Source organism: Oryzias melastigma, linkage group LG14 (assembly GCF_002922805.2).
Source record: "Oryzias melastigma strain HK-1 linkage group LG14, ASM292280v2, whole genome shotgun sequence".
In the NCBI taxonomy this organism is placed as follows: Eukaryota; Metazoa; Chordata; class Actinopteri; order Beloniformes; family Adrianichthyidae; genus Oryzias; species Oryzias melastigma.
In genome coordinates, this window is record NC_050525.1 from 16,885,044 (window position 1) to 16,907,275 (window position 22,232).

General features: G+C 37.2%; 3 protein-coding genes across 10 annotated transcripts; all 3 read right to left on the minus strand.

Moving 5' to 3' along the window:
* Positions 1-1,027: 1,027 nt before the first annotated feature.
* Positions 1,028-5,198, minus strand: ccdc169 (coiled-coil domain containing 169). Of its 4 annotated transcripts, none has more exons than XM_024265410.2 (8): positions 5,004-5,164; positions 4,847-4,929; positions 4,634-4,744; positions 3,208-3,278; positions 2,357-2,455; positions 1,837-1,890; positions 1,545-1,621; positions 1,028-1,213 (listed from the first exon to the last, which is right to left on the minus strand). In XM_024265410.2, exons 1-8 carry the CDS (start codon positions 5,078-5,080, stop codon positions 1,039-1,041), a joined length of 747 nt encoding a protein of 248 aa, XP_024121178.1. In that variant the 5' UTR covers positions 5,081-5,164; the 3' UTR covers positions 1,028-1,038. The 4 variants fall into 4 exon arrangements, with proteins under 4 accessions (XP_024121178.1, XP_024121184.1, XP_024121194.1 ...); XM_024265416.2 differs by having other exon boundaries at positions 3,238-3,278; positions 5,004-5,161; XM_024265426.1 differs by having other exon boundaries at positions 4,634-4,769; positions 5,004-5,061.
* Positions 5,199-5,398: 200 nt separating this feature from the next.
* LOC112143049 (spartin) lies at positions 5,399-11,874 on the minus strand. 3 transcript variants are annotated; one of them, XM_024266788.2, is made up of 8 exons: positions 11,113-11,874; positions 10,086-10,869; positions 8,905-9,099; positions 7,483-7,639; positions 7,178-7,372; positions 6,918-7,079; positions 6,689-6,779; positions 5,400-6,081 (listed from the first exon to the last, which is right to left on the minus strand). In XM_024266788.2, the coding sequence occupies exons 2-8, from the start codon at positions 10,866-10,868 to the stop codon at positions 5,754-5,756; spliced, it is 1,911 nt and encodes a 636-aa protein (XP_024122556.1). In that variant the 5' UTR covers position 10,869; positions 11,113-11,874; the 3' UTR covers positions 5,400-5,753. The 3 variants fall into 3 exon arrangements, with proteins under 3 accessions (XP_024122555.1, XP_024122556.1, XP_024122557.1); XM_024266787.2 differs by having other exon boundaries at positions 5,399-6,081; positions 10,086-11,874; XM_024266789.2 differs by having other exon boundaries at positions 5,940-6,543; positions 10,086-11,874.
* A 3,933-nt stretch (positions 11,875-15,807) lies between these two features.
* Positions 15,808-22,122, minus strand: LOC112142888 (spartin). Of its 3 annotated transcripts, none has more exons than XM_024266536.1 (9): positions 21,055-22,122; positions 20,883-20,936; positions 19,622-20,751; positions 19,332-19,520; positions 18,290-18,425; positions 17,913-18,107; positions 17,646-17,807; positions 17,461-17,551; positions 15,808-16,195 (listed from the first exon to the last, which is right to left on the minus strand). In XM_024266536.1, the coding sequence occupies exons 3-9, from the start codon at positions 20,636-20,638 to the stop codon at positions 16,021-16,023; spliced, it is 1,965 nt and encodes a 654-aa protein (XP_024122304.1). In that variant the 5' UTR covers positions 20,639-20,751; positions 20,883-20,936; positions 21,055-22,122; the 3' UTR covers positions 15,808-16,020. The 3 variants fall into 3 exon arrangements, with proteins under 3 accessions (XP_024122304.1, XP_024122302.1, XP_036071177.1); XM_024266534.1 differs by having other exon boundaries at positions 19,622-20,805; XM_036215284.1 differs by lacking the exon at positions 20,883-20,936.
* Between the last annotated feature and the right edge of the window lie 110 nt (positions 22,123-22,232).

The following is a 22,232-nucleotide window of genomic DNA, read 5'->3' on the forward strand; positions in this document are numbered from 1 at the left end:
AAGATTACTAGAAAAGGAACAAAAGTTGCAATAAATACTTGCAAAATATTGTACGTTTGTGGAAAAGTGACATGAAAAAACTTCTTAAAAATAAAATATTTTGACATTTGTGTGAGACTAAGTTGGACTCGAGGAATTTTAGGAATCACATAAAACTTTATACATTTTCTATTTTTTAAAAAAGGAGACAATCTGAATACATTTTTACTAATCAAGTGTTGACAAAGGAAAAATTAAAGACAAACTAAAAGAAAACTTTTCATTTCCCATAACTGAGATCTCTCCGCTAACATGCTCTGGATGGAGCAGAGCAGAGAGACTGTACATCACAAATACAATCTTTTTCTAACGACATTTTTTTCTTGTGCTCCTGATTCACAACAATTTGAATAAAAAAATACTCAAATACAATTTTAGGTCAAATTTTCATAATATATGTCCTCCATCATGGAGAAAAATGTCACAAGAACATGTTAAAAACACGATTTTCCTCAGAGGGGGTCTTTAAGAAAAATGACTACTGATCCTAAAAAGTAAAAGCTGTACTGAAGCTGGGAAAATAATTAGCACTTTTTCAGTTTTCCAAATTACTGTTTATAATCTTGCATGGCTAGTTTTCTTCCACCCACACGTGTGAAAGCAATCAGAAGGTAGGATGGGGTGACAGCTTGCTCTCTGGTTGAACTACACCTACTGAGAGGGTGGAGGATGTGTGACTGCTTTCATGATTAGTGAAACAAGTTCTTAGAAGAAATTATGTAGTCCTACAAAAAGGGTTAGGTTTAGCCTGATTATGCATTCATACTGCCTCTGTTATTGTAAATAGTCACAATAATTAGAAAGTTAAAATTCACAATAAAAATTAGATGGATTTTTACTGTTACTATTACTGATTATGGTACAAAAGCAGTTTAAAACCTAAATTAATTTACTTAAAAAGTCAAAGTAAAAGAATATTATTCACTACATGGATTCCTACAAAAAAAAGGCTTGTGTGCTAACAAAGTTCAGTATTTTCAAGTATTAGTTGAAGTTAACTCAGTGGTTTAAAGAGTGTAGCCAGTTTTCTTTAAGAAGTCTCGTCTCCTGGCATCTCTGTGCAGCTGAATCACCGACACCTCCTCCTTTCAGATGCCGTCCTCGTCCTCCTTCTTCTTCTCCCTCTGTTCCTTTTTTAGAATCGGCCTCTGCTTTCCTGCTGCTATGCCTCCCTCTATGTGCCAGAAAGTTGAGACGTATGATGATGATGGTAAAAGCAAATTATGAAATGTAACAACCTGAATAAAATAAAATAAGACTATAGATTCATGGATGCTCAAGCTTAGGCTACACTGAAACTTTCGCTGCCTTCAGTGTGTACGAGTGTGATAAATGACCCATTATTTCACCAATAGAGACCAATACTATGTAAAGTGTAGATTAAGTAAATAAATAACCCTTTAAAATATTTACAAGGAACTGGTGGTGTATAAGAACGGCTTTCCTTTGAGATTATTTGGGATCGTGAATGTTGATGTGATTTTCTACTGCAGGTAGATACTGACCTCGTCTGTTTGCTCCTCGGCGGCTTGCGCTGCTGAGTGGAGCGTTGCCTCCTTTGGGCCTCGTACGCAGCAGAAAGCTGCAGGACAAATATGAGTAAGGTAAATTCCCTCCTTAAGGGTGCATTTATATCAGCCGTACTAAAATATGCCACTGCAGATTTCAAAACGCCTCAACACAGATTCAGATCTAATTATAATCCCCTTATAAGTCCCTTTTTTGATCATTATCGGTTCATAAAAATACATAAAATGAACAGAGTCTAAATGGGGGAAATATTTTTAAAATACTTACGTTGGCAATTTCAGAAAGATACGCCCTCCTCTCATCATTGGTTTTGTGGAATGCCTAAATTGTGGGAAAGACAGTAATACCATATAGTATCAATTTTTGCACAGACTGTGTGCACTATCCCCTTATTTGCATTAGGCTTTGCATGTTTAGTGATTACAAACTCAAGAATCAACTCTAATGAGCAAGGGATTAAGGATTTACTGGTTGCACATGTTGGGTTGTAACCTTTTTTAATAAACATCTCAGTTTGCTAAACAGAACAATAAACAAAGAGCTAAGTTGCTAAACTAAAACCCAAACCTCGGCATGCAGGACAAAGGTTTAGGATCATGTCTGCATCAACACAAAATTGTCAACCTCACGTTTTTGGGGTTTTTTTCCCCTCAATCCACTGCTAATCTTTGTAATTTGTAACTAAAAGAAAGACTACCAGGAAAAACCTAAAGCTGTTTGTCTAAGACACAATAGAGACACAGACAAATCCTCTGCACAAATCCCTCACAACAGTCCATGCTCCCACCTTTCCTTCCTGCTGGATTTGAAGATGACAGGCCGTCAGCTGACGCTGGAGCTCTGACTTCTCCTCGCTCAGGAACTTTAGCCGCTGTCTAAGCATTTCCTGTGACAAGGGTTTCCATTAATAACATCTATGTCTTTGCTGCAGAGTGATGCTGATGATGCAGGCTCATCAAAAAGCAATTAAATTTCCCTGTTATCTACAAGGTTGAAGCTAAGAGGAACTTAATGCTGAAAACAGGAGTCCAAAGATAAATAGAGGTCATTTATTCTTCATTAATGAATAAAGAACATTAGTGTAACGACATACTCAGGCAGTAGGATAACCACAAAAGACAGAGTACTAAAAAGTAGTAGTTTTACTTGTTGCATGGTGTATCTCACAGAATGTAAATCTTGACAATCACCTTTTCTGCAGTAAAGATGACACTGGTTTTTTTGATTTGGTCTAAAAATGGCATAATCATAATCAAAAGACCACTGGTAATGCTTTTAAAATAGATAAAAAGGGTGATCAGAGTGGGGTTTTAATGACTTTATGCTTGTGATCTCACAGACACGTTTTAACTAAGCTTTACAAGCTTTCAGTGTGTATACTTGAGTGTACATTTGTGTTAAAGAACTGTAATCAGTGTTTTACCCTCCCTCTGTTTCTAATCCTACGATTACAGTGCTGTGATTAAACTCTGGTTTATTCAGCTGCATCCACAGGAGGATGGATGGCAGCTGGCATCACAGTCCTCTGGACCCATTCTGTGTCTCTAGCTCCCTCTGCTGGTGAAAACATCTATTTCAACTGTATGGACTAATATGGAGGAAAGTAGAGGCAATATAATAAAACAAATGTAGGACAACCTCCAGATAAATCAATATTGGTCCACTCACTACTGACATGTCATCATACGAGCGGACAGAGGCCAGTCGATCTGTGAAAAGGCAGGAAAAAGTGTAAAACAAGGGCAACGACAATGACGCATCAAAATTAGATCTTTTGTTTTCTGACTTTTTCGCACAGAAAGATCATTTCATACGATGTATTAAAAAAAAGGAGAAGAAGAAGAAACATCCAAATGGTTTAGTTAAATTACATTTCTGCCCACAATAATGTTTGGTTTGTGAAATTTTCAAAAATGCATAACAAAAGATGTCAAATTAGCATGTAGATTATTCAAAAAGATCTTTCAAAACTACTTATTCTTTCATTTCTGCTATGTACCAAGCCCTCTTCCAAAAAATGACATTTCTTTTGACTTAAAAAAAAGACAATTTCCATGTTTTTCTACAAATACGTGCTTATTTTTGCCTGACTGAACCCAGAGGAAGGGTTGATGTCATACAAAAAAAAAAAAAAAAGAAAATATGGGAGCATGGATTCATACACCACAAAATGTAGGCAGGGTGATGTCTACTGAACCAAATGAATGTGGAAAATAACCAGTTGTGTGCATAAATGATGGTTTGGCAAAAACTAGTAATAAAAATAAAAGAAAATATATTAAAATGTTTACCAACACTGAAAAAAATGTAAAAAAAATAGTTAGCTTTTTATTTGTATGCACTCTTTCTGGATAGTTATTACTCTTTTGCACCATTTAATGATTTTTCTTTACTTTTTGGTTTTCTTTTCTAAATTGACAACAGTTTTATTTCAGTGATTATTTTGAAAACAATAGTGCAGAAATTGTGTGTTTTAAAATAATTTCACAACAGTTCAAGGCTAGAAATGTAGAAAACAAGACCTTTTACACAGAGAAGAAGTTTAATGGGACAATAACTTCAACAATGCATTTGATTTTATTTAGGTTTTTCTTATTCATAAGTACCCATATTTAGCCTATTTTAAATGATTTATATCATAGTTGTCAGTGTGTAAAGTTTATGACTCTACTGAAGTCACTCACAACACATTTAGTTGTTAATGGTTTAATTAAATTTAACAGACCACAGAAAAGGATCATATTCTCAAGTTGAGACATGGCAGTTCCAGCTAAACACCCTCAGCAAAAAGCAGTTTATTAAGCATTTAGGATTTGAAGTAAGACAGTGTGTTTTAAGTTTACTTTTCATACTTTTGTAAACGTAAAAAAGACCAAATTAACTCTGAAGAAGTATTCAGCTAGCATATGTCAAACACGAATATGATCGATTGTATACTTGCTATACTTGTATTTAAGCATAGTTTAAAAAAAAAACCCTCAACTGCAACTTTTTGCTTGGGGCAAGCTCCACGTGCAGACTAGCTAGCAAACACAACAGGAAAACAAGTTAGAAGTTGACGTACCTACGGGGTTTCCTCGCATGCTTTCCAGCTTCTCACGCGCCACTATAATTTGTCTTTCCAGCTGTCCATTTAACTCCAGCTGGGTCTCATATCTGGTCTTCCATTCATTTCCTTGACGTAATGTAAACAAAGGAATCTGTGATTTGATTGGCTAGTTTTATTCTGACGAGTGTGCGCATGCGCAGCGGGACAACGTTTCAAATCTCGTTTTACCTTCCCCATCGACGCTCTGCAGCCTCTTTTGAAGTTCACACATCGTGCTTTGTAGATCAAACACAGACTGTTCAATGGAGCTTCTGAAAGAAAATAGTAATCTTTAAAAACATAATAATTAAGTGAAGCAATTCAGTAATTATTTGAATAAACTCACGTCATTTCGTTCTCTTCTTTCAGTTCTGCCAGCAGTCGTGTCAAATCGCATTTGTGGTATTCGGTGCGTTGAGCCATGCTTCATAAGGTTGGCTAAAATGGGCTAAACAAAGGTTCGTTGGTGAATGTTTCCATGGAAACCGCACCCTTTTTCCTAACTTCCTTTCTCCTTCAAAATAAGTGTTTGGTCCTTGCACAGGACGGCCAGAACTTTGCATCAAATTTTCATTTTTTTAGGTACATTGACAGTATAAATACATGTAATACATACTAATGGTTAGGCGCAAGATTTGAATTTCTTTAATCCAATAAAATATGGAAACATACATATATAAAAATCAGGCATAATGATTTAGTGCATGCAATATTTGGAAGAGAGTACCATTTTATTGTTTTTAAAACTTCTCAGAATTTCCTTTATTTGAAGATTTCAATTTAAAACTTCATCACAAAATGTGCTTGAGTACCAAATACACATCATACAATATGTACAGTACCAATCAAATTTTCAACACAGTGCTCACATGCCCAAAATGAGGGCTTAAGTGTAATTACACAGCTTTTAAGCTGATGCTACACACGCAAAATAAAAGAGTCCACACCGAAATCACACAGTTTGGTAGGAATTTATAACAGAAAATAAAAGACAACTAGGAGGTTATAGAATAACTTAGAATTTAAATAATAAATTTTTTAAAGAATAGGTAGGTTCATCGATAAGATATTTGATTACATATTCCTTTTTTGGAAATTACTTCTTTTCCTCCTTGTTTTTGCTCTGCAAATTCTTTGGATCTGGTTCTGTTTGACTCGTCTGTTTCTCCATATCCTTCCCTTTGGCACATTGTTCCCTTCTCTCCATCTCCTTTTGTCCGCGGAGTTCAGCTTTCAGCATCCCTTTCTCCTCCGTTTCCACTGGCTGTATGTCTTTGACGTTGAGCACCGTATTGGCGGATTTCTCGCTCACGCTGGACAAGAACGCCTTTAGGCCCAAATTATCAATGTTGTAAGCAGTCATACCAATATTTGCCACTGATTGGAGAGCGGTGTCTGTGGCGTGGCCTGTATTGTGACCATACCTTAACATGAGAAGGAGGCGTGTTAGGGAAAAGTGGTGAAAATGTGCACAATTTTCAAAGCAGACTCATCCCACTATCATTCAAATAAAAACGAGTATAGATTTTTTTATTTTTAACAATTTTCTTCACAAATATTGTAAACAAAGGCAGTCAGGTGCAGGAATGGATCAAGGGCTGTTTGCTCTAGCTTTAAAATTACTTTAAATAGTTTATTCATTGTGTAAAAATGACAGCATCTTTAAAAAAAAAAAAAAATTAAAAAAGAAGAAGAAATTAGGAGTCATTACACAACCTGTGCATGCAACATCTTACAAACCTCAAAAGAGAATATCAAAGCAGCTTTGTGTTAGTGAAAAAAGTGGACATTAAAGAGTTAAGCTGGATTTGTGTGAGTTTACACCAATGCCTTACACCCCATTGAAAGTCAGACGTTGCTAGATAAGATTCTGCAAGCCCTTAAATCTGAAAGAGAACAGGCGTGAAATCAGGTCAGCGCACCACCAAAAACCCAGAATCAGGATGATTTTGCTACTGTTTAATAGATTTTGAAAAAAGAGTCAAAACAAGACATGAGAACCAGAAACCAGGGGAGAACATCTGCACTTACTTGTATTTCACTGTTGTGACAGTCTCGGTTGCAACACCTTTGCAAACTTTCTTCGCTCCATTTTCCAGACTCGTCCAAACAGTGGAAAAACCTTATTTAAAAGCATTTTATTAGATTTTCTGTAAATTGTTTTATTCATCTAACACAATAATGATTCATTTAGTTGTCAGATTTTATAAAGACACATAAGCACAACATTATTTGATCAGAAATATATGAATTCTCTTACCATGAAGGCCGCTGGCTGCTACAAATTTAGTACCATCCCAGTTGGAAGCGCGACCATCTTGACTCTTCTTCAGAGATTCTGGCACCAACTTAGATCCGTGTTTTTTCACATGAGGTGACACCTTATCTGCTACATGCTCTGCAAGGTTACTTAATCCATTCACTATAAAGACAGATGATAAAACATGAACATTAATGCTGTAAATGATTTACAAATGAGAGTAAATTTTTTGGAAAAAAATGGATGCAAACTGGCCTCACCTAAGAACTGACTGACTCGAACGGCACCACCAGTGGCTTGCTTTGCAGCCTGCAAACGTTTAGCAACTTGAGGGCTGACCTCTGATGGAGTTTCCTCAGGTGTGATGCGGTCTCGAATCTTGGCTGCTCCTTTGTGGATTAAACTTCCAGTGGCCTCTGCGCCTTTTGTCAGTGACTGACTTAATCGTGAGGCTCCTGCAGAAGGAAAAGTTTTGCTTCTAAATTTTTTTGCAATCATAACATTTTTTTCAGTAAACGAGAAAGTCAATATTTACCCATTTTAATTTGAAAACTCAAAAGCTCACCTGACAAAATCCCTTGGGCCATCTTCTCACTCCATCCTGGAAGCTGCAGTTTTTCCTCCTCATCTGCCGACACCGTCAGCCGTGTCTGTTTGCTGAGGGGATCAATGGGCACTTTTGTACTCAGATTGATGATATCCACTCCAGTTTCCTCTGGATCCTGGATGAGAAGAGATTATGTATCATTCTTGACACTGATAACAGCAACATGTGAGTTGAGATGTCTTTAATAGTTAGTGGCGATCAGACAAATCCCAATTTTACTGGAATCAATAAATTGTAATTTATCCAAAAAAAAATCCTATAATTCAGCACGATGTCTCCTGGGCTCTGCTACTTTTTCACTGTCCCTAATTTAGCATCAGTTTCAAGAAAAAAATCCATATTGTTAAATAAAAAAGTCAAACTTAAGACAGTTTCTGCTAAGAATATTAATCTTGTTTTTGATCTATCAGGCATAAATACCTGGAAAAAAACAAGCATACAAAGTGTTTACTGGAAATTCAGCAGCTGAAAAGGGTACATTTTTGTGCTGTTGTCTCGACATTTTATATACAAAACTAAAAGTTAAAATACAGATCAGCCCAAGATTCACAGGTTTTCTAAAGATCTGCTACTGTATTTTTTATGTGTTAAATGTGTGTTGTTACAGTTAAATCAACTGGATGTGGTTAAAAGTCTACAAACATGTTGAAGAGTCAAATTAATTAAAATTTTTGGAATGCAAAGCTTCCTACGGATCAGTTCTAATGATTGGATTGGTAATTGAAACAAAAATTCCAATATTCAGCCACTACTATTGGCATTAAAAAAAAATGGTTTGTTATCTTACAGATGACCGACTGCATTGTTTGTGTACAATATTTGTGTCTGACACTCCTGCTGACTCGGGGTTTGGTCACTTCATCTGCCTTCTCTCATTTTGTTCCACTGCAGTAACTAACTTGTCTGTTTGCTGCATTTTTGCATTTGTCTGTCTCTTTATTGTCCTTTTAGATCTCAAAGTGTCACAGAACCTGCTTACCCTTATGCCTAAGCTTCCATTTAGAGCAGGGATGGAAACTAACCATCACATTCCTGGCGGTTTTCCCACAATTCCCTGATCTAGCATGATCTAATTGGCTGGACAGTCCTGGACCAGGTAATTCCCAGGTAAAAATATCTGGGAAACACACTGGCCCTGGAGGTCAGGAATTGCCTATCTTGATTTAGAAGATGTATTCCTCTCATTTCTGGTCGCCTTTTGCTTGCTCAGAATAGAGATTACACAGGAAACCCTTTAAAACATTAAGCATATATCATCATAATTCTTATAGCTGTGATGTTTTCTGCTTTCATGTTGTGCTTTGAGACAATCTCCTTTGGTGCTTTACCAAAAATATCAAAAAAATTCAATTAAATAAATCCATATTTTTAGTAACTGACCTGAACTTTGAGATCGGCAAGCTGCGATAGGAGGTCCTGGAAGATCTCATGGTCGGCAGCAGGCAGTTCAGAGGACAGCACTATGCCTACGTAGGCCCCCGGTACCTCAGCCATCGTGTCAGGAAACATGAAGATCCCGGAGTTTGCCAGCAGCACCGGAGTGTCTGTCGTCAGCGGGTACATCCGGTCACACACCTGACAAATGACACAAAAAGTATAAACATGTTACAAATAAATATTCCGTAGAAATGTTATCACCAGAACAGCTATGATTTTCTCCTTTAGATTAAATCTTGTGATGTATAAATATTTGTAGAATTAACCTTTGAATTATGAAAGTTTACAGAATTTTTGCAGGGTCATCCAATGAGGTTTTCTCTTATTTTCAAAGTTTTTTTTACTGTAATGACCAAAATAAATGTCCCAAAAAAAGCACATATTGTGATTTGGTAAATCTTTTTCAAATGCAAACAAACAGACTTGTGGCGAATTGTACTGCTGGTATGCTGCCTGACAGAGTGACCCCTGTGAGGACACAGGGAGGCAGAACAACAGAAGCACAGAGTCATCTGTTAATGGGACCATTGTCTTGTTGGGAAACAAAGCAACACCAGAATACATGACAGATGCCTACAAGCTTGGACTGGTGGAAAACCATCATGAGTTGGAATACAAAACAAAGCCAATGATAATGCATGCTTTGTATTGCAGTTTTACATTTTATGTGTGGATAAAACAAAATTAGGTGCAGCTGGACTTTTATTTTGAAAAAAAAATTGATACCGAAATTAGACCGATTAGACTGTTTTTATAATATTATGGCAAAAAATAAATGAGTTGAAAAGTAATTATTTATGTTTTCTTACATAAAGTGTAACTAAAAATATTTTCCATTTCAAAATAAATGTCCATGAAAGGATGATTCTCATTAAATCAGCTTTGGTTAAGTAACTCTTCTGTAAAATTCAGTTAAAAACAAACAAACAAAAAAAAAAACAATAGATCATTTGTGAACTTTTAGACTGGAATTCAATCGAAGCACCAACAATGAGTCAGCTGTGAAAACCTTAAACCATGATGTCAGTGGGTTTTGTGAGTGTACACACCTGTGTGGAGTTAAGACACGCACTTGTAAAAGAATGTTCTAATAAAAGATCAAAAATGTGCTTCCAAATACTCACATGTAGAAAGGAGGACGGCTTTCCAGAAGCCGAGTCTTTGTGTTGACTTTCAAAGGTGATGATGCGAAGGTAACCGGGGCACAACAGAGAGCTGACCTCCCCGCTGGGATCCACAAAAAAAAGCTGCACCCCGGATGAAATGCACAGCAGCTCGTGTTCATCTCCAGCTGCTGGTGCTCCTTTTCCATTCTGGTTGACAGACTGGACGGGTCCAGCGGGACCATAACCCAGGCTGCAGTGGCCGTCTGTGGGCTTTGGGGTGTATGCAGGAGGCTGGTCCGCGGGGTCATCCATGGATTCAGTTCTCACAGCTGCTGCGGGGAGTGTGCCCGTCTGTTCAGTAGCAGGAGAAAGAGGCGTTGTGAGGGGGGCTGGGGTTGTGCTCTGAGTGGTAGCAGGTATAGACGGGTACAGATGGTGGACAGAGCTCTGAGAGGGCCAACTGGTGGCTGCCAGGTCAGGATAGACGTTCATCTGTGAGCTCCTCTGGTCTTCTGATGTTGATCGGGAGTTTTCCAGAGCAGAAAGGTGGTCCTTCACAATCCTCAAAGTGTCCCTCATTTTGTGCTGAAGCTCTCTGGCTGTGTCCCATGCCGCTCCCAGGTGGCTCTCCCCACCAGTAGGAATCTCCAGTCCCTGAATTAGATGCAAGTGGCCCTTCCTGAAGTAATCCAAGGCCTCTGGTCTTTGGTTGGAGTCTTCGGCAGCCAGACCGCAACTGAGCGCTTGTAAGGCCAACTCATACTGGCCCCTGATGAGGAGAAGCTCAGCAGGTTCTGCCATACTGAAGAGAAAAAGGTTTGGAGACAAGAAATCAAGAAAAAACACTTAAATAGTTTCCACAAAAAGGGTCACTGACAGATTCAAAATCAAAAGAGTTAAAAAGATAACTAGTAATTTGATTAAACGATGATTTTATCTTTTCCTAGAAAGCACACATAGAAATCTTTCAATTAAACAAAAATGTTAAGTTAATCAGCACACTATTCATTTAAAATAACAAAATGAGAAAATGAGAAGAGCTCACCTATTTAGAAGAGACTAAAAGTTATTGTTTTTTTCAAAGTAGACCACAAAAGTCAGTACAGTGTTAACTCTATGAAGTCAGGCAGCATAACTGAAGCCGCTGTGACAAACTTCCTGGTTATGTCATTGGTCTTTGAAGCACCAGGTCTATGTATGAAAAACTAAGAACATATCAGGTTTTTCTTGTACTTCTAGATCCTTCTGGATGCTGCCTGACGTCTTAACCAATTGCAGTTTTAATAAGTAAATAAAAAAATTTAGTTGCAAGTTTTTTTTTTTAATGTATTTTGGCTAAATTGATAAAAATATTTACTTTAATAAAGAAAGATATGTTTGTATTCCTGATCTCAGTAGTATAATTCTTACATAAGACGATAATTTATAAAGTATTAAAAATATATAAACAAATGCTAAGTTTTTAAAGTTTACTTATCCATCTTTTAAAGCCTTTACTTTCTTTAAAAAAATTTTTTGTACTTTTTCGTGTTGAACTAAACACCTGTTCCGGGAATTGACGAACACTTCCGAATCAGAGGACCGTGGATTTGAATGTTACGTCAGAAAAGGAAGTTGCTTCCGCTTTGAAAACTTTCAAAATAAAATAACGTTCCTTGAAAGCAGAATCTCCAGTGCATTAGTCTTGCAAACGCGATTTTTTTTCTAATGTGAACTTTTGGCTACCCTGAAACATTTATTTGTCCATTATTGTAGGAAAATTTGTTTATTACACAATTTATGCAAATTGTTTCTTTAAGCTTTAGTGACAATAGTCATAGTAAACAACCAAATGACAAAATCATATAGACTACAAGTACTGTATGTAAAATAAATATTTTTCAAGTGTTTGATCATATTTTTAAATTGATAGTAAATTATTTATGTACAGTGTGTGTGAATTTGCTAAATAAATGAAACAAAGAAAATAGTTTCCTGTTTTATTTGTTTCTCATTTTCAAATCTTTTTTCACCTTTCTTTTCTTACTGGGTTTTATCTTATTATTGTTTATCCTTTACCTTTATTTATCTCTAGTCTCCATCTCCTTTGTGTTTTTTCATTGTATATATTTATTCCATTTTTATTTCCTTTCTTTTATTTTGCAAATTTTTTTATCAACTCATTTTTCTTCCTACACATTTTCCTTCATCCTACAACTGCTTAATTTGTTTTGATTTTTTTCATCTTCCTTTTGCCTCTTCTTTGTTTCTTTCTGCACAAGTTGTTTTTACATTTTGCACCTTACCCTCTTTATTTCCACAAGTTGTTCTTCTTTCACATTCCATTCTCATCAGTTTGAACATTCTGTTTTTGTTTTTTTAGTTTTCTGTACTTCATTATGTTCATGGTGTTTCTGCAATTCCTTATTTTTTTTCCTGTACATGCAACTTTTTCCGGAGGTTCTGCCTTTTCCTGTCATCCACCACCTTGATCCCTTCAGTCTGAACACTTTGACCCTCTTCACCCTCATTTTGTATATGTTGGTCCTCCTTTTGCACGTCCTTTTCTTCTGGAAGAATGTTGTTTCTCTTTCTGATTCCTTTTCCATTCACAAGTGCACGATGGTCCTCTGTCTGCACATCCATCTCTCGTTTTATTTGTGCTGTTAAGTTTCTTGTTAGATTTAATGACAATACAAAGGTATGTCCAATTTGATTACATTGTGTGTTATTAAAACATTTTCAGTGATTGAATAAAAGTTTCTGTAGCTTCACTATATTTTAAGCGTAATTTTTATTTTATAAAGAATATTAGAGAAAATTAATCACGTGTTTAAGACCTTCAGCCCTGCAGATCAGTCAAATCAAACATTTGCATCTTTTTGTTTGTAATAATAAACATATAGAACTGCCTCAGCACCTATTGCAGGGCAACACTCATCTCAGGTTATCACCAATAAACCTAGAAAGACGGACAACAGAAACTTCAGCTGCAAAAATCAACTTACAAACTTCCAAAGCGTGCAGAAGAAAAGACAAGAAATATGCAAACTTGCTGTACTTGTTGTTACTTACACTCTCTGGCATCTCTTGCTTCAGTCCTTGAACTGAATTGTTTCAACCAGAACTTAAGTTAAATAAATCAAGATGTAATTTCAATTCTCTGAAAAGATGTTGTTCTTTTTTCTGTAGTTTTATCTTTAAATTGTCTAACTTCCAGAAGCTTTAAAACTGGTTAATCCAAGTTTAGCTTCAGCTGGTTTTGAATTTTCCTCCTCGTGTTTTGGAACAACCATATTTTTATTTCTATTTTTTACGATTATTGCTTGTCCTTTTTTAAAGATTTTGTTTAATAAGTTTAATGGAATAAAAAAACATATACAACAGGGTAAAAGGTCAGGTTCAAATCTCTGTACAAACCATGACAGAAAACCTGTTGAAATTCAAAAAGGACTGTTCCCACCCATGTACTGAGTGATTGGTGAATCAGCACCGTGAGTTCTTCAGCTGTGTTGAGAGTTTGAGTGTCATATGGGTTGAAGGAACACAATTTGCCCCGAGGCAATCCTAAATTCTGGTTCTTTGAGGGTTTTGTGTGTGTGTGGGGTGTGTGTGCTCCTTTTGTGAAGATCTGACTGATATTTGTGGTTCATTTAATATTCAAAATCTATCAATCATCTTAATTTTGACTCTTTTATTTTATTTTATTCTTAACTCTTTTGCAGACTTATCAAATAATTTCTTGAGCCATCTATGAAGGACACACTAGATTTGCACTCTTCCAGTCAATGGTCTCCTTTCCTGTTTCTTTTCAAATCTATCAAGTCACATTGAAAGTTATTGTGATGTGATATTTAAAACTTGCTAGGAAGCAATAATTGATAATCATTTCCTGTGGTCTATTGAAGATGTTAAAATGATTGTGCTGGCTGGTGTTTTTGGAATTGTATCTTCAAAATGTGCCCTAAAGTGTTAAACGTGTCGCTAATTATCCAGGTTTGGTCAAAGGAAAGACATTTCTGGAGCTCTGAATCCTTAACTGAGGATTTTTGTGTCATCATGTTCTGCAGCCTCCAGATGGCACTGCAGGATTAAGTGTATTTTGTTTTACGCTGCTATAAAATGCTAGAATTATCACTCTTCTTTCCAGACTTCTGCATCTGGACCACAAGTGTGGCTGCAGATCAGTATATAAGCTCTGATGTGAATGCTAGGAGCTGAATGACTTCTGGCATTGGTTTTTAGCTATGCTCATCACACCTTTCATCTTCCTCAGCAGCAGAGGATAACATTTTTCCTCCAATTGGAACCTCAAGTTGCCAAAATGTGATGGCTCTGGTTGTTTGTCAAGTTCTCAACCATCTAGTTCTCACGATATATTTATTCTAGTTTGACAAATAAAATGTATTTAAGTGTAAAAATAAAGAGAACTAAAGGAGCTACCAACTCTGTCTGTGGATGTCTCACATAGAATGAATGGGAGACACATATGATGTTGAGGAATAAGGTTTTTAGACCTGCTGGCTGCTCCTATTACATCAGGGCTCGCAAACCAGTGGCCCGCCCCTATTTCAGCGCGCGGTGAATCCGCTGTCAAACAAGTGATCCTGAGCATGACCCCATGGCTGCATGTGGGTGTCTGTGCATTCCAGCCAGCACTCCCAATGAAGAGTCCATGCAAACGTGAGTAGAAGTCCGAAATTCTGCTCTACTCGTATTTGCATAGACCCCCACCGAAAGAAGCCCCCCGAATGCGCACTGATGCAGCCAGCACGCAAGCATCCCCACACTTCTAATGAATGGAAGACACATAGATCAGATTTATTTATTGTGAGTTCTATAAAATTTACAAAAAGTGAAATCCTTCAAAAAATTTTCAGTACTAGGGCTTCTATTTCACTCTGGGGTGTGTCTGGATGACAGCCGCTTCCACAGTGTCTCTGGGTCTCTGTGACTGAGTTTAAAGCTATCCTGCATTGACCCAAGAGGGGGGGCGGATAATAAAAAAAGCTGGCTGCAGCCAGAGAACCGCCGCTCAGCAAAAGACCAAAACGCTCATGTTGGATTTTAATTCTAATATTCTGATCGGGTCACTGAAAATGTCACATGCTCAAAGCTGAGTTCCTGATTGGTAGATCAAACTTCAGGTATTTGCATTTTGGCCGTGCCATGCCTGTCGCTCAAAACTTGCCTTCAATTTGCCTCAGAGCGCATCTGTACCATTGAATGACATTGGAGCTGGCCGCCTCTGCCGCGCAAAACGCGTTTGGTGTGAAACCACCTTTAGAGATGGTTGTTGGTGAAAATCCCAGTAAATCAATAGTTTCTGAAATACTCAGATCACCACCAACAACCACATCACAAAGTCACTTGAATCCCCTTTCTTCCTCATTCTGGTGCTTGGTTTGAACACTACTGACTATGTCTACATACCTAAGTACATTGAGTTGCTGCCATGTGATTGGATGATTAAAAATATGCGTTACTGAGTACTTGGAGAGGTGTGCCTAATATAATGGCCAGTGTGTGTATCTCCACACATAACTAAATTACTTAATTGTTCTTTAAAAGTGCTATTAATCCTGTCAGAACAAACAAGTGAAAAGATGGAACTCACAAGAGTTTTCAAAAAGATGAATTATTTCTGTCACCACAATGGGAACTGCTTTACCCGATTTTTTAAAGTGACCGTGTGATAATGTATTTGTACTACATAGGACAGCTAAAACCACAGTTAAATGAGTAACCTTAGACAACAAAATAGATAACAATACAGAGAATTTAATAAACATAGAGGCAACATTAGAAACTAATGTTAGGCGTTTATATCACTGATAAAAATATTTGTATTTTTCACAGCTTGATGCTCTGTATTTTGCTTCTCCTCCTCATTTCATGGACATTAAGTTTCTGCTTCAGTGTCTTTCTTCTGTCACATTCCACATGTGCACGCTGTCTGTGGAGCTCTCTTCCTTCAGCTTTCTTTTGGTTGTGTGTCGTTGTCGTCAACCATTTCCCTAGCTGTGCTCTTAGCGGTAGAAAACACTAGCTTAGTCACTGTTAGTCTGTTAAAGTTGTATGCAGCCAAGCCAACGTTTCCCACTGTCTTGAGAGCCGTGTCTGTCGCCTGTCCTGCATCTTCACCATACCTTCATCAGAAATGAGATAGTTAGGAAAATGAGCGGGAAACAAAATGAAAGGCTTGTGAAATAAAATGTTAAAGAAATTATCATTTCAATTGATTTTTTTGTGACTTTTTTTGTAAATAAATATGTCAATTAAAAGAAACAGAACTACATAGAATCTAAATACATCTTAATCCACATTTGTAGGGAGGCATTCTAGGAGGGGAATTCACGTCTTTTCATTTTGCTGAAGTTCAAAACATAAGACTTTACACAGAATTATCTTTAGTGCTTTCTAACATGAGCAAACACATTCACAAACAGACCATGAAAAACAATACTGCGCAAAAAGCATAAATCCTCAGAAAGCAGACTAAAGCATTCCTCACCAGGCTCAACATGTATATTAGGAGCAACAACACTGAAATTAACTGTTTTTATTTAATCGCTGCTGACATTACTCGCTCTACTACTACTTTAGCTGCATTGAGATGATCATATTTGACAGGGTGTCTTTTATTTTGAAAGGAATTTCTGTCAAAAAATTTAAAATATTGTATTTTCTTTTAGTATTTGTGTTTTATTCATGCAAAATGAACAACAGTTCAATTACGTTGATTATAGGAATAACAAAACCATAAATACAAATTAGTGTATTTTTTTAAGGAAGACTCTGTGCCTCCTGCAGGGTTGTAGATCAACCCGAATGGCTCTTTAAGAGTTGAAGGTTGCCCACCCCTGCACTAAAATATTATAAACACTAAAATTTTACATAATTTCAATAATTTGTATCTAGTGTTAAAGGTCCCAGAACAAAAACAAAACAACAATCCAACATGCACATTTCTGTTTCGCTTTTTTACTTGGCATATTACTGAACAAAATGAAGGGAAAAGGTTTAATCTAATCTGTAAGAGCAGATTATTTATTAGAATGATCTTAAATCATCTGATCTTCTGCTGCACAACAATGTGCTAGATTAATAGATTAATTATAGATTAATAATAAAACTTAGACTCTACACCAATGTTGTCCTGTTTATATTTAATAGTAAAGAGAGAAAAAACACATTTTATTTTGAAAGGAACTTGTATTTTCTTCTGTTAAAGAAAAATAACTTAGAATTGTTATATATAGAAAAAAGTGTATGCTTCAATTATTGTTATTATTTTTAGCAGCTGATGTGCTAGACCTCTATGAATTTACATCTATCAGATGCATAATGCACATCTATAGCTGTAAACATTGATTCAGATATAGGTGTGTCTCTGCCTAGTGGGTAGACTTACTTGTATTCTACAGTTGCTGTAGTCTCACTTGCAAAACTTTTGCAAACACATTTTGCTCCAGTCTTCAAACTGTTAAGAACAGTAGAGTAACCTACAAAAAAAATGCAAATTAGGAAGAAAAATTGTTGGAAAAGACCTAAAAAGGGAGTCTACTGAAATGCGTATGTATTGATAGAACTTCATACTTTGTGCACTGCGGCCTGCTACAAACTTAGCCCCATCCGCCTTGGAAGGGCGTCCATCGCCGCTCTCCTTCAAAGACTTTGGGACCATCTTGGGTCCGTGTTTTTTTACTTGTGGTGCCAACGCTTTTCCTGCTTGTTCTGAGACTGCAGTCATACCACCCACTGTTTAAAAAAATACAAGAAAAAAGCTAAAGGTCAGAATCAAATCTAAATTGATTTATCATTCAAATGCAAAATTCAAATTTGTAAAAGTTTCTTCTCTCTTACCCATAACCCGACTGACTTTTAAAGCTCCAGCAGAGGTCGTTTTAGCCACACCGAGACCCTGGGTGACGCTGGAATTGACTTTTATCGGAGACTTCTCCGGTTGAATGTTGTCTCGGATCCTGGCTCCTTGTTTATGAATGGACGTGCTTGTGGTCATCGCTGTTTTTTCAAAACCCTTACTGAATTTTGTGGCTCCTACAGAGAAATTCATCATTTTACTCCACTATTGTGAATGTATTGTAGGCGCTTTCACACACAGATCATAATTGTGAGACGTGCTGACGCTCTCACAGAATCTATCTGGTTCATCCCTACAGGTGGCGTTAAAGCATCTAAATGTCCACACTAAGCTTTAAATTCCCTTTATCTCAACTTACCTGACAAAATTGCATTTCCCGCCTTCTCGCTCCATTTGGGTCGCAGTTTTTTTTCTTTCTTCTGGTCCTCATTGCAGGAGGAGAGGGAAACCTTTTCATTTAAGTTGATGCAGTTTTCTTCAGTGTCTTCAGGGCTCTGTTAATGTTAAATGTTTCGGTCACATTTTATTCCAAAATGTATATTAATTATTATTAAAGGTTTCACTTTCAGTGTCATGGAGGCTTGTTGTGTAGAAGCTAAAACTTGAGCTTCTTTCCTCTTTGAATCATCTGCAGGATATGACTGTTGATTATGAGACACACCTTTCACAGTAAATGCAAATTTTGAAAGGAACCTTGTTCTGTCTCCCTGCATGCCACTCTTCATCATGCTTTCATTTTGAAGTTTCTCCTTTTTTTTAATAACCAGAAGAATTTCAACAAACCAGCTTGGTGAGAAGCATGTATGTCGTGCGTTTCCAACCTCCTGATGATGTTGGAGTTTTCTTTAGCCCTCAGGCTGAAATGGACTACATTTTTTCTTAATGTTTCTAAAGAAAAAATGCTTTTTGCTTATTAAGAGGTTAACCAAAACTTGGGATTTATTTCAAATCCTGTTTTAAAAGTACAAAATAAGCTGAACTAGGCTTACAAACTGGATGCTGTTTTTCCAGTTGAGATAAAGTGAACAGAATGCAAAACACAAGGGAGTTACTAAATGACTACTTAGATAAAATCTTGTTTTTTTAATAAATAAATGAGTTACATTCAAATATCAGTAGAAAACTGAATGATTTAACTTTATGGGAAAGTCTTTGCAAGGTTTCACAGAATCTGCTGCTTTCTTTCAAGTGTAAATGCACAGACAAAACTATGTTCCATGTGTTCTGTGCACTTGAGCAACTTTGGCATTCCAAGACTGCAGGTAGCACAATGCAGCATGGGCGTAAACTTGGCAGACTAGCAAGATTTGCAAACCATCTTTGAAAGAAAAATAACAAATGTTTTTTTGTTGTTGTTGTTGTTTTGGTTTTGAAAAGGGGCAGATAGAGTGAAGACTGACCTGGATCTGGAGGTTGACCAGCTGTGACAGAATGTCTCTGAAGAACTCGTGCTCTTCAGCAGGCAGTTGAGAGGATAACACTATCCCAACTAGTGACTCCGAGGTCTTCGGGTCAGGAAACATGAAGATCCCAGAGCTCGCCAGCAGCACTGGAGTGTCTTTTGTCAGTACGTACAACTGGTCGCACACCTGAGAAACACACAAACACACACACAGACACAGAGATTGGAATCTCAGCTTAGTTGTTTGGCCTCAGAAACAAGGTTCTGCTTTAAGCACCAAATACTCACATCTAATAAAACCAAATGATTTTCGTCAGTGGAGTCTTGGTCCTGATTGCTGAATGTGACGATTTGAAGATATCCTGGAGGGAACGGAGAACTGACCTGGCCGTTTGCATCCACTGTGAAATGCTGCACGCCTGAGGAAATGGAAAACAGCTTGTTTCCCTCCTCTTCTTCTGCTGCTGCTCCTTCTTCACTCTCCTTTCCAGACCCGGAGGCCTTTGCAGCGGGACCACAAGCCTGGTTGCTGAGCCCACCTTGCGGAGGCTGAACTGCAGGAGGACTTATGGGTTGAGTTTCAACAACAGGTGTAGGAGGGTTGTATGAATGTTGGACGCCAGGGTACGGATAAGGATGAGGAGGAGGAGAGTTCGGATAAGGATGAGGAGGAGGAGGAGAGTTCGGATAAGGATGAGGAGGAGGATGAGAGTTCGGATAAGGATGAGGATAAGAAGGAGAGTTCGGATAAGGATGAGGATGAGAAGGAGAGTTTGGATAAGGATGAGAGTTCGGATAAGGATGAGGATGAGAAGGAGAGTTCGGATAAGGATGAGGAGGAGGAGGAGAGTTCGGATAAGGGTGAGGATGAGAAGGAGAGTTCGGATAAGGATGAGGAGGAGGAGGAGAGTTCGGATAAGGATGAGGAGGAGGAGGAGAGTTCGGATAAGGATGAGGAGGAGGAGGAGAGTTCGGATAAGGGTGAGGATGAGAAGGAGAGTATGGATGAGGAGGTGCATAAGGAGGTGCATAAGGTGGTGAATAAGGGGGTGCATAAGGAGGTGCATACAAAGGTGATGCATTTGGAATTGGGGCCTGGATGTAGGTGGTAGTGAGGTAAGGTTGATACATGTGGTTGCAGTTCTGGTCAGGTTGACCGTTGTTATTGTTGACTGGATAAACACCTGGAGACATATTATTTGCTGGTAAAAAATGTGTCTTTTCTGTTGGCATCTGGGTTGCAGGAAATTGGTCGTTCACGGTATTGATAAATCCTTTCAGCTTCTTCTGCAGCTGTTTGGACATGACTGCTGCCTGACTATCCCAAAATGGGATCTCAAGTCACTGAAAAGTTGTGATAGACCCCTCCTGTCTGAAGAACTCCAGATCCTCTGGTTTTTTGGCAGGTTCTTCAGCATCTAACCACAACGGAGAGAAGACACGCTGACTTGTATTGGTCCAAAAAATAAAAGCTACATAAAGACATAAAAATATTAGTCAATATTATCATGTGATTAATCAACAAAAGTATTTAATGCCATAAACTTACCGCATCATCCTGTATGCTGCAGATTTCCAATGTATCATTAAATCCAGGACTTCACTTAATCAAAAATTGAACGGAAAAAGAATTTAAAAATATTTAAAAAAAAAACTATATAAGGGAAAACCTTGTAGGTTAATTTAGAAAACAAGCAGAGAAAGACAAGCGCACAACTTACCTGCAGAGACGATGAACCAGACAGGTAGATCAGGGAAGTACAATTCAAAAGTAGCAAAGACGTCGTTGGAGGGCGTGGAAGTGGAAGCCTGTAATCTCAGATCTTGCAGTGTTACCGTAAAATGCTGAAGGACTTCATCAGGTTTTTCCAGTGGAAGACATTTGTGATGCTTCCTGTTAGGATTGTTTCTATTCCTGGAATAACATTTCTTAAAGATAAAATCAAAATGTGCACTCACAAAATCTTGCGCACTGCAAAAAGAGTCTCCGTAGAAATAAGTTATGTTTGTTAAAAATGTTCTTTTGTTAAAATGTTTTACCAGAAGCTTTTGCATGGAGCTTCAAAGTTTAAGTTTATTTTTTCTTCCAAAATGCACACGTCAGATGAAATATGATTAAATCTTATTAGATTAACTTTACAGCACATGTTCTTATCTTCTCCTGCACAACAGTACATAGTTTCTGTTCAGAGCCAAAGTTCTTAAATGACAGAATTGCATCATATTAAGTGCAGGTACATTTACTGCTTTAAGAGGATCTTTTTTGACACCAAATTTTATTTTGAAAGGACTTTGCAGGTGCTGCTGTCACATTAAAATAAATCAAAATATTCACATAACCTATTGAAAAACATAACACTGTTATAGTTTAATCATTCTGAATATTTAAAAGTTACATTTATAAATAAATGCCTGAAAAAAGTGTGGTTTTATAAAAATTATATTGAGAGTTTGCATCTCTCATTTGGTTTTGTCAGTAAGAAATTGGACCAAATGTTTCTTTTAGAGGTTGTAGACTCCTGGTAATAACATAATTCAAAGTACACACTTTATACATATACATGCTGGGTATGCTGGCAGTGGATTTTTTTTTCACAATGAATTCATATCAGACTAACATCTTGACATGTCAAATGAAACCATAATTTTTATTTCAAAAATATTTGAAACTCAATCACAGAATTGGTGGAGAATCTGAATTGGAATCAGTCTGATCCACATCTCCACCCATCAATCCTGATTATTTCCGGGATAAAATGAATGAACTTCTTAAAAGGGAATAATTAATATAAATAAAGCCAAAGATTTGACTCCCTAAAAAGAGCCATAAATCGAATCTATACACAAAACTAACAAAAAAAATATTATTTTAAAATAGTAAAAAGCCTAGCATACACAG